This window comes from Doryrhamphus excisus, chromosome 12 (genome assembly GCF_030265055.1).
Source record: "Doryrhamphus excisus isolate RoL2022-K1 chromosome 12, RoL_Dexc_1.0, whole genome shotgun sequence".
NCBI classification, from domain to species: domain Eukaryota; kingdom Metazoa; phylum Chordata; class Actinopteri; order Syngnathiformes; family Syngnathidae; genus Doryrhamphus; species Doryrhamphus excisus.
Window position 1 is genome coordinate 17,640,371 of NC_080477.1, and position 12,693 is coordinate 17,653,063.

General features: G+C 42.2%; 1 protein-coding gene across 1 annotated transcript in view; it reads right to left on the reverse strand.

Annotated features, from left to right (window-relative positions):
* The window catches only part of atosa (atos homolog A), a 29,448-nt gene extending 17,150 nt beyond the window's left edge, over window positions 1–12,298 (reverse strand). The window contains exon 1 of the mRNA XM_058088848.1: window positions 11,273–12,298. Within this exon, the coding sequence (XP_057944831.1) occupies window positions 11,273–11,303 (31 nt within the window). The 5' untranslated portion in view covers window positions 11,304–12,298. The remainder of the gene's footprint in view (window positions 1–11,272) is intronic.
* Between the last annotated feature and the right edge of the window lie 395 nt (window positions 12,299–12,693).

Consider the following 12,693-nt stretch of genomic DNA (forward strand, 5'->3'; position numbering starts at 1 on the left):
GCTGTGTCTCTTAAATGAATATAGGGAAACAGTGGGAGATTACCCTGACAGTCCTCCCATGCTAAATCTTCTTACTGCAGCCCCCGGTGAGATAAATATAGACAACTTGCTACGCTCTCAATATTTTCCCCTATAAACTCTCTGATTTTAAAGTGCAGGTCCCAACATGGCGGTGTTTGATAACAATGTGACGATGCATGCAATCAGGCAGTGCAATCGACTTGTGCATTCCAACTGATTTCTGCATGGTGACCATAGCAGTAACCTGTTATGGTAGCATGTTATTGTTATTTGTAATGTCCAAATAAACAACAAAATCATAATATGTTTATTATTGCTGTTATACTGTTGCCTCTGTAGCTAAATGAGTTAAACGAAATATTACAAACAATTGTCTGCATGATGTAAAAATAACACCTCTCCTACAGTGTGAACCAAAAACCATTTCTGGACTAATCAGAGATGCCGCAATCCCGTCCAAGGTTGACAACATGCTCGTATTCCTTCAGGTGTCACGCTACAGCTTTAGCGTCTAATGTTACTCTGTCCAGACATGTTGATTGCACTGACCCCTTAAACTGCAGAACATTCTGTCCTCCACTCCCCTAAAAGTTTGTCGTGGTGCATTTAACTTGGGAGCATGCTAAGGTGCAGTATTACCATCTCAGGCTCTATGACCTTTGGGAGTAACTGCAAGAGTTTCATCATTCGATCGGAATTATTTGGAATTCCAAAGTAATAGAAAGACTCCTAACAAACTTTTGTAACCGAGTCACATATCTAGTCTCAATTCTGTCTCCAGACCAGATATAACATTTTGCATTTTCGCAAAAAAACATGCAAGTTGCGTTTTTAATATCAATTTGCTCCAAAGCCTCAAAAAGGCGACACGGTTAAGAAAAACAATTATCAGAGCTGCCCTGTAGCAAAGCATGTTTTCCTTTTCACAACATAAAAGAAAAGTGCAGTCGCTAGAGGAAGAAAAGAAGAGGATGCGTGACACTGGCAGATTTGACGGAGCCCAAGCAGAGAGTACAACAGTTAATAACCAGGGGGGGAAAATGGCCATGTTACCAAGGCAACAGGGACATTGTGTTAAACATTCCCATCACGGTGATTAAAGAACCTGAATGGAATGAGCAGCATATTGATAATGTTTAAAACAACCAAGGCTGTTGTTGTGCTTTGACTAAGGACTGTGTAATTGCACTCTGCTCAGAAATGGTCTGATACATTTTGTGTTGTCGTAAAGTAGATTATAGCAGTATCTTTGCTCTCTCTATGTGGTTTGACTGCAGAAGGCACACGCCCTGCTATCCTTATATTATAGTAACGAGACGTCATCAGTATTCTCACCTTTCAGGTTTGTGTCTGCCTTGTGTCAAAGAAATTAAAAGACTGGAAGGTGACAATGGGCAAGATGAGCCATTTTGTAAACACTGTCTTACTGGGGAAAATGGTTGATTCTGAGCAGCCTTTTTAAAAATGGGAACCAAATATCGATATGGTCCAATTATTGTTAACAAACCAGCCAACTTATTGTATATTAAGATTAAGATTAAGATATGCCTTTATTCGTCCCTCAGTGGGGAAATTTGTATTGCACAGCAGTAAGAGTCAGTTAAGCAGTACAAAATACACAATATAGAAAAATAAACAATATAAACAACCCAAGTATTAACAAAATCAACAGTTTTTCCCAGAGTTATATACAATACAGTATGTAGATAATGTGAAACGAGATGAGATATATGACCAGTCTATACACTGAGATCTTGTTAGAGAGTTAATGCAGTGGATTGAGAGCATACACCCGAATCAAAAAGAGGACGACTAAGAAAATAAAATGTTTTGTAATGGGCCGGACAGAGCCCAGACTTAAATCCAATTAAACATACGTACGTGATCTTGGTGGCACCCTCTATGCTTCGGAAGGCATGCAAGGTATCGTCAGAGTTTTATAATCGGTCAATGACTTATGTGCAATTAGTTGCCAGGTCCTCCCTGTGCCTCTCAAAGACGTTTTGCATCCGATTATTCTCTAATTCGTGTCTAAAGTGTGTATGAGACTTTGTGGCAAAGTTACAGTGGGTGTTTTAAGCGCATTGAGCTGGACATTTTGCATCAGGGTTCTAACAAAGCATTTGGTTATTTTGTGATGAATACTATAGGTTATAAATCACTTGGCCAGATTATGAAAACATGTTTTGAAATGCCTTATTGTGGTCTCATCTCAAGTTGAAAAACATGGTACTTTTTCATGTGTGCAAAATAACATTGTATATTTCTAGTGTATACCACAATGCCCTGCAATTCAACTGCTGCCATTGGTTTTTAACTACAGCAGCTGGGTGGCTTTTATACTGAATGCTGAACTATTAAGCTGTCATCCAGCACAGCTCAATGACACACTTTATCAAAGACTAGTTGGTAGCAGAACATTTAAAGTCTTTCTGCTGGACTTGAAACTTGTCTTGTTTGCTCCAGCTTGATTTTGCACAAAAGGTACTTCAAACCCAAGAACTCGGGACACACAAGTGTGAGTGTGTGCATGTGTGTGCCGCTCTCTCCGACGTTGCAACACAAAGGGGGGCAGATTTAGTGCACACATAGCAACAAGCCCTGATTGGCTGAGGAGCCCGAGTACAGTTCCAGCTGAAGAGAACCCTTCCTCTGTTTTGTGAACTCAGCTGCCATTGTTCTTCATGCTTGCAAACACACAAGCACGCAACGTCACAGCACCTTGTCCTCTCTTGCACCCGCGATTGTTAACCACACACAGAGGTTGTTTGCCAGCTGAGCAACAACACACACCACTGAAGTCATATATGATCACTCGGGGAAAAAAAGTTTAGGATCATGAGACAACAGACATGGGCAAACTTTTCAGCAAAAGCTCATCCATACCCAGACAGATTTCTACTCTGGTTTAAGATCAACACAATAGGTGGCAAAAATCCTACCTAAAATACATCGACTTAAGACACAAGTTGGCAACATATTGTCATGTGTGTATGGTTTTACCCTAACAATACACCAGCTGACTTATTTCCCCCAACAGGATGAGCTGGTTGGCAAGTCTGACAAACACACTCCCGAATAGTGACCTAAGACAAAAGTTCAAACTGAGAAGGCTTCTATTTCCCAGTCAATCCAGTGGGGATGTGAGGAATTTAGCCTATTTTGGCAAAACACACACAGGCTGAAAAGGCTCTTGATGTTGTTGTAGTACACCGCCATGTTGGAAAGACACAGTATGCCTCTATGTTGTCCCCGGCCATGGCAACTGATGGCCATCAAAGAGCTACTTAAAGCCAAAATTATTCGATTGAGCAGTCCATCAGGGAAATGCTTCCCCATACAAATGTTCCTTCTCGTCACAATGACCTGTTTAGCGGCGAGAGTGTCAATATATCGAGGCCAGCAAAATTATCGATTTAGTTTTTATTTAGTATACGGTTAATTTATTTATTGATTATTGTGACAGGCCTACAATCCATCCATTTTCTATGCCACTAATCCTCGCGGGTATGCTTGATCCTATCCCAGCTGTCTTCGGGTGAGAGGCGGGGTACATACAGGTCGCCAGCCAATCGCAGGGCACATATAGACAAACAACCATTCACACTCACATTCATACCTATGGACAATTTGGAGTCGCCAATTAACCTAACAGTGAAATCTCTTGTGAAGTTTCTTGTGAAGCGAAATTGCTGTCAAGCTAAACTCACTTTTGAGTAGCCCATAGGTAATCTGAAGCGAGAGAAAGCAAAGAGAACACAATGTTCCTGTTACATTAATTTTTCATAAGCTTTCATACACTTTAACCACAATTGTTCAGAAAATCCCACAGAATCACTGACAGTGTCCAAGTGTCTTTCTTAGTAAGGTCAGGATAGTTGAACTTTAAAAGACTGTTGCTTATTCAATACTATTGAGTTGTTTTATGCATACATTATACGAGTGAATGCGTGAGGCTGACATTATGACCCTGACATCCGTGCGGGCACACGTTTCAGCCAGAGCCCCAAATCCCTTAATCAGGTGAGAGAGGCCCTCTGCAAACTCATTGTTAAATGTATGTTATGTAATATTGAAGTGTAGCAAGCAAAGTAGGACAGGGTGCAGAATGAGGATTACTAAACTGCACTCCTGACAACAAGCATATTTAAGGAAATCGCCATCAGATTCAATATTCAGATGCATATACAGGAACGATAGAGATTTTACCGTGCAAAGCAAGGTTCAGTCTGATAGCGAGGGGCTCCTCTTTGCTGTTTCTGTTCATGGTTGAAGCAGCGCATCCAATGGTGGCTCCGGCACACTAGGGCAGTAGGACATGCACGTCTGAAACCAGAGCCAACCTAAAACGTGAACGCAAGGGCCTTTGACCTTGCCTGCGCTGCGCTCATGCCAACTTCTAGAAAGGGGAGTCTCGGTGAAGCAATCCAAAGCGGCTCCACGGGCCATGAAGAAAGTGTGTCAGTTGTGGCATTGACATATTGAGGCGGCGCTTGATGACTGTATGTGATTGCCTTAAGCCTCTTTTACACGGCCCGTAGAGGCCGGCTTTTTGACTGCTGGACTGGGAGGGTGAGGATGACCATCCAAAAAGCCACCTGTGTAAAAGGGTATTCGGTAATTTCAGGACTGGGGAGAGTACACATTGATATTTAGATTATTTTGTACAAAGTAAAAAAAAATAGATTCGGGTAACCAAGGCGATTAGCCTACTACATATATAGCAACACACACCTCAAATAGATGAATGGGATTTTTCGGAGAGGCTAACAACCCTGAAGGGTAAAGTCAACATCTTCACAACAACAAGAGATCCACAAGGGATAGCAGAGGAGGTGATCGGGCCCCGTTTGCTTTGAGGCATTGACTCAACTGAACTGAACACGCAGAGCACTTGCTCTGAGTGGCAGCTGCTGGGGGCAATTATAAAAAGGGACCGCTCTGATTCCCTAAGAGCTTGTCACTCCACCTACGCGCAGATTGTCGTGGTAACTTGAAAGAGAAAGCGCAAAATGCAACAAAACTTGGAAAGCAGCGGAGCATACAAGTGTACCGGTAATTAAAGGTTAAAATGTGCACAGAGTACAGAAAATTCATTTTTTTTCCCTGGTTTAATTTCTGAGAATTCTATTTTTTGCCTTTTACCACCATAGAGTGTGTTCTTTTTACACCAGTGCATAAAATGTCTGTTAATTCAATGCAAAAACATTACATTCAATGATGCAATACATGGACAGTTTTGCCCAGTGTTTCAGAAACTGATTTGCACTTTGCAAATAGGATGTGAGCCTCTGCAAACATTGCTACAAACTATAATGCCTGTGATTGTGATTAAGTAAGTAGTCATCGATGCAATTCCAAATCGTTTTCGTAACAAGTGGCAAAACACACTCACACTCATAGGAGCACCAGCATGCTCTGCTAAACTAAGCTAATCCATGCAGCTGAGTTTTGCTTTGCCGACTTAACTGTTGTTTAGTTCATGATGGGGGTGGGCTAGTGTTTGCGAGGAGATGCCGCCACGAATGAGCACTCTGCTGGAGAAGTTTTTCCGCATACCAACGTTCCTTCTCGTCACGATGACAGCATTTGATTCACATTTTCTCACTTTCCAAGATATTCTGCTCATGTGGAAATCCCTACTTGTTGGCTAGTCTGCGTTATTAATGGTTACTATTACCTCAAGGTTGGGAAGTTCATTCAGGCTATTTCCCAAAACATTATACGTTATGCAATATCAGCACACACCTTCTTCGATCAAGACTTGAGAAACTTACAGTAAAATTACATCTCCCATTACCCGTGCGTTGCCCTGTCAAAGATAAAAGGACGAAAAAAAAGAACCCCCAATAAAAATCAGCTGAGCACAAGAGAAAAAAGAACATTAACCTCAAGACTAACTGTCAACTGGAATGGACTGAAGATGAAAATCTACCGGGTAAGGCGAAGGCAATTATCCCCCCCTAAAAAAAAAACACTCAGGTCAGTTAGCTTGCTTGACGAGATGTATACGTGTGAATGGACAAAAGGGGATAGTAGTCTCAAATTTACTGAACCCTCACACTGTTGTTAATAAACAATGTGCTTGACGCCTACGCAACGAGTCCCGGAGGTTGCTCTCAGTTAACACAGCCCGTGTCTAACCATGTATCTTCTGTGAGAGAACCACTACATGGTCGCATTGGGAGAAAACAAAACCGGATAATTAACTGCCGGTTTTGGATTTTGCCTAATTAATTAGGATAAGCACTTTTTCTGGACTGCTATCTTTTTCTTCACCACAGATCCCTCGCATGAAAACACCCCCATTGGCTTCCATGATCCCCCTGACCCAATCACCTTCTGACCCTTACCCCTTAAAATACCACATGCTAAGGGAAGCCCTCGAAGCAGTAGGATGTGATGAAGGGTGTTGGGCACATTTCCAAAAGAAGAGCAGCCATTTCTTATTATAGTACAGAGACGGTCCTTGTTGGAAGTCTTGTTTACTAACTGAAGCAGGCCAAAAATGGCAATTTTATGCATGTAGGTTAGTAGTCGGAGAAAACAAAATCAAGACAAAAAGATATGATTAGAAAGTAGAGTTCCACAGCAATGGGTGAACACCATGCATTCATTATCTGACATCAGGGATTAATATTAGATTGCAAAGAAATATAATTAGAACATTGTAATATCCGTGTTACAACTGCCAATACAAATTATTTATATTGCACCCACTCGATAGCCAAGGTAGCATAATGGAATGACCGCGCCAACAACGCTAAATAAAGAAACCCTAGGAGAGACATTTGACCAACCACTCCGAGAACCACCATGTCCAGATGGCTCTTCCCGCTCCTGCAGTGCTGACTTCTGGTTGGCTACGCTGACCCACAGAAGCAATGACATCACTGTACGGGTGTGGCAAGCTGGCAGCATACAGGTGCTCCTACTTTAAGCTTCAATCAATCCGCCCTTAACACTCAATGAGCCTCAATGGTGTGTCAAGCACTGAGCATGTGTACTTCATATCTTAAATACATGAAATGTTCTATTATTATATAAAGAGATTTACTGCATAGGGAAGACTGGAGGGAGCTTGATCCCATGCAGCATCGACACATGGCTACCACACCACTAACTTATAATAACTATTTGCTTATTGCCTGTAACACTAAGATGAGATGCAGGACGTTTTTTCTTACGTCGATTAAATTGCTAAGCAGAAAATGTGAAAAATATCAAAGTAGTCCCGCTTGTTGTTCCGTATTTCTGTTTGCAGCCCTCAGTGGAATATCCCTGGCATAGACATTACAACGCTGCAAAAAAGACTGAAATAACACAAATTTCCAGTTTCATGTAAACAACCCCTACACTTTATCGTGCAGAGTCAAATGTTTTGTTGGGTGCAGCTGAGTAGGAAAATGTTAACACCCACGCTGCCTAAAGGTAAAAGAGGCATGACTATTTGCAGAAGAGCTGAATGAAGGAATATGCAGATAGGTTCAAGGTGAGCAAACGTTATATGACAAGAGGCGAGAGCACCTGTTGTTGTCGTCCCCTGCTGCGGGATAAATCACTGGTAAAGACAGCACGAGACTAGACAGGTGCAGAGCGGCCCAACGGTGTACGTCACTCTGCGTTATCTGGGGCTCTTTGTCAGCGAGAGTATAGATCCGCTGATCCGCTCTCACATGAGTCTGGGACATCTCGGGGCAGCTGTAATCTGGCCGAGGACACGGCAGAAGGTCGGTAGCAAGCAGAGGGACTCACTCCCCGCTTCTAACGATCCGATACACAACACATCACCATACGAACATAACAAAACAACAGTGGAGCGAGGTGCTCCAATATGACCTGCGATGAGGTAATTTAGACTTGCTGCTATTAGCAAGTTAAAAAGGGTGGGGGGTTGTGCGAGTGGCAGTTGAGGGTGTAACATAACAACTCCATCACCATGGCTCTTTTGTTCGGGAGATTCCACCACATGACCTCATGCCACCCCGTAATAAAGTCTTTATATGTTTGGAATGTAATCTTTGCAGTTAAAGCTGGGAGGAGAAATGCAATTACAAATTTAACATCAGCAAATAACTTTTTCTAAGGATTGGGTGGAACAAAAACATCTGAAGACGGTATAATTCAGAAACTGATCGAAATATGGGACAATGTCAAACGTGCGTGGCATCAAGCAAGACTTTCGCATATCGCTCAAGAGCTCAGTTTTGCTAGAATCAAAGCATTAGTGCTGTGAAAACATCGCTTTTTTTCCCCTCAGTCCACGGCTAAAAGGGGATTTGACACCTGATAGGACGAACCCTGTCTCTCTCCAGCTGGTGTAAACAAGCCAAGGGTGTTCTTTATACGATCAGTAAAAGCAACATGCAATGAGCAACGTGGTACAACATTGCAGTGGTGATTGGGTGCAATCTGTTGAACACCCACTCCCACACCAACCTGACTAATCGCTCAAGTTGCAGGAAAAAACAAGGGGAAGTCTGATGACTCTGGTTAGGTCTCAGAGAACAAGATTGTCTCTTCTCTCTTGAATAATGCAACCATGGTCTATTAAATGCAGCACAGGGATACCGTATAATCCTGAAAGATTTGTATCCGGAAACAATATAATGCATTTTTGTTTGAATGCTAATTCTGATCCTTTGATCGGAACTTTTTGCGTCATCGTTACACGGTCATCCTTTTAAGAAGTCTTGATCTACTGGCTTGGCAACATTGATGTTCACTCAGCTGACACTTCACGAGCTGTACAATATGACATCTAATAAAAGAGTTGAATCTCTCGTTTAAAATGCCTTTCAGTAGTAGCAGTGCAAGTGGCTTTAGTATCGCATTGCATCAAACTATTCAGTGTAAAGCCACTGTAAAGCCATGGACGACATATCGATTATTCAAGTTTAGACTATTTAAATAATAATATTTTAGATTTTTTTTCTCCGCTTCCACACTTCCCCTTTTTAAACTAGAGATAATGAAAAATATTATTGTGTATTTTTCTTCAAAGTCTTCTGTCAACCATGCACACCAAACAGAAACCCTAGATTTAATTTCCACACCAACCTGATGATCAAATCAGTGCCAAACAAGATAGACATGTCCAGACAAGACTCCGTCCAACCAGAAAACTAGCCTAAGGTGCTGTTCTCTTCTTTAGGCCCAAAGGCTACTAAGTAAACACCTTGCTTTCTCTGAGCAACGCAGCAGCCAAGTGGATCCTGAGTCCACCACCCTAGGAATAGTATGTTCTCAATTAACAATAGCTGCCAGCCGTGGAGTAGACTTACCGCCAGCATCTACAGTACTGGCACAAGCTGTCATAATTAGAACATGGCAGCCAAGATGGTATGGTGATCGTACATGACGAGTGATGACCAGAGTGACAAGTTATGACTGAGAACAGTATGGTTTACGTGACATTATCAATATGATGCGGATTAACCTAGAAACAAGTTAATACACAGTAATTTAACTGCCGAGCCAGCACCGTGCCAATTAACTACTTGCGCTTACTTTAATTTTAATAATTGAGTCGCCGGATATATTTTGGGTGAGGATTTGAGTTATGGGGAATCGTGTGTCTCTGCTTGTCCCAGCAGCTGTACAATTCATGGGAGAAGTATTATCAAGCTAATTATCTTAAAAGCCATTTGTGAATTACTTGTATATGGACATGTCCTCCATTTAAAAAATATATAAATGCCTTCATCTAAATCTAAAAGAGTTACTTAAGATTCAGGAGTGTCTTAACTTTTAGTAATCTGCATGATTGACTCCAGTTTGTAGTTTCTCTCTGGTCGCAATATTCATCAGCTGAACCAATAATCAGTTCATTGATTTATACAAGTTGGGAAAGTCCTCTAGAGCCATTTCCAAGGAAAAGCAGATTCCAAGATCAACATTTTAAACAACTGTAAATAAGATATTTGGATGTGTCACAACTTAGGGATATTAAGGTGTCCAGGAACAACCAAGGAACTGGTGCACTGGTCCACCACCAAAGCCAGTTTTCACACTGTCATGGACGAGGAATATACCAACCATGACAGAAACATTTTCAGCTGCCCCCAAGATTGCACTATTCGGCAACAATGACAAGAATCAGACTCATTTCCGGCACCTGTGGAGTCACTTACCAAAATATTCAGTTATCAATAACTTACTCACCAATAAAGTGTGTTCAAAGGACATGGGTAGAACCCAAACATGCCTGTTGTGTTAAATTATCAACTGCCATTGCCAACTACTGGTCTGGAATGCATATTACATGTAAGTCTATGTGACGGGATTGTTTTGACAATGTTCAAGCCATTTTTAGACTGTGCCTGAAGCCACCAGTTATTAGGTTATACAAAAAAAAACATACAAAGAGAACATACAAACTGTCGTGACCAAACACCATACCACATGACTGTTGCTCTTGCTGTTCTACTATTCACAGATGACCCATCATGCTGTGCTGCATTAGGGGGCTATAATTACACAAGTCAGTCAGTATGCACTTCATATTCTGGCCAGTCACATCATGAAGATGTCTGCTTCTATATAAAGGCAACTAATGACATTAAAAGGGTTGACAGTGGAGGTCCATGTTTACGCCCTGTGTGTGTGTGTGTGTGTGTTGAACGATCACATTACCAATATACCGTCGGCCTGTCAGCAGACTTGAGTGCAGTTTCATAACCCGCTCACAAAAACATAGGCTATCCTTGATTGACTGCAGCTAATCTCATCACAACTGAGAACAGTGGACCTGCTTCACTGCTTTTAATGGTGTTGTCACCAGCAGCCACAACATACGATCAATCACACAAGAGCTTATGTAAAAAAAATGTCGATCAGGCCAGGACGCGAATGCTAGGGCACCCTCTGCAAATGAACGCACAAGTAACACAAATGAGGGTGTCCCCCCCACCCCACTCCTCCTGTCTGTCCCGGTTTCCCCTCCTTGCTGCTGCAGACATGTAAACAGGTTGCTGAGCATAAGGCAAGGAAGGGCGCCTCGTTTCCACAACAGGGGTGGCTTGTCAGGAACATTTTTTGCAGCAGAGCCTGTCAAAACAAGAGTGTGTAGTGTGCACCAAAATAAAGAAAAGAAGCATTCAAGCAGAGCACACAAAAAAATTGTGTCCTCATTTGTTTTGAGTCATCCTTTGTTAATTTTCATAACCATTTTGGAGATGTGAGGCGTCTGATTTGGGGTGATGGTGGTGGTGGTGGTGGTGGTGGTGGTGGGGGGGGGGGTCAAACCTACCTCGCTCGGCCTTCATGTTGTCCAGTGTCATCAGGGGATATCTCGCTTGCTTCTTGTCTTCAACAGCAAACAGTGGAGGAGCCCTTTTTAGAGCCCGAACCTGCTTTTATTATTAGCTATGAAGTGCGGTGCAGCCCTTGGCTGCCCCTATCCCGCAACAAAGCGTTGCTTTGTTAGCATGCTACTACTGTACGATTACATCGCAGTGGGTTGTTCAAAAAAATAAAGACACCTGAGAAGGCGATGACTGCTTTATGAAGCACGACTAAATTCAACTAGCAAGATGGCTATAATACACAAGGGAGCCCATATTAAACCACCGGAGCCATATTTACGTCGCTTTACATACATGCATGCTTACATACATGCGAGTCAGCTGTGTTGACAACACAAACAATGACTAGCTAGCAGTAGCTCGCCAAACAAACGGCTGTGTTGTCGCCTTATCGAGCTGTCGGAGACACTCTGGTCGTCGCCATTGAGTTAACAAGTGTTGCCTTCTTTTGTCATGTTGTCATTACAACTTTTCTCCTCCCAACACGACAAGCACAGCAGCTCGACTTGACACGCACTCAAAAAACAAAGCTAACGTCCGCTGGCACACGAGAGCTAACTTGAAACGCCAAACGAGCGACAGATAAAAGAGTAAGCGGAATTCTTTGGATGTAAAGTCCGATGAAAGAAACTGTGAATCTTCCTCGTCGTGATGCTTACAGTCTGACCCTCCTCCTCCTCCTTCTTCTTCCACTCCTCCTCACCACCAACGCCACCATCATCATCACTCCTCCGTGGGCTCTTCCTCCTCCCCACGGCTTGTCAAAACAGCTCTTGTCACGTGTCCCAACAACAACCCTCCCTATGATCGTCACTCGTAAAAAAAAATCACCACAGACTCACAGCCATAACAACGAAACTGTCCAAAACTTAAAATATAAGTACCATAGCGTATTTAACGCCTTTTTCCTCTGACGTTTGCAAGAACTACAGTAACAAAGACGTGGCTGCTTTCTGCAAGCTGATTGGTCAGCCGAATTGGGAGCTTGTTCACGTGCGCACGTGTCATGAACATTTTGTTCCGGCGTTGGTTGGGGCAGTATGCACACAAAGATCGTCTACTAATAAGACGATGCCTTTTCTTGTTTTTGTTGTGGTTGCAGGTTGACTTGTTGCAATTTTTTGACACAAATGGACGTTTCATGCTTTCTTGTAACGTTTTAGGTCAATACAAATAATTTGTAATCCTTCTAAACCCAAGTGAGGTTCATAGGTTCCAGGGGATATGTTGGAATCAGATGAAAATGAACATGTATGTATGTATTAATAATATTATTGACATATTCGAAATGTAAACAAACATGCAAACATGATTGCCTTTTTGCAGTGCTTCTCTTAACTTGATTATTTCTTATTTTAATGCAACT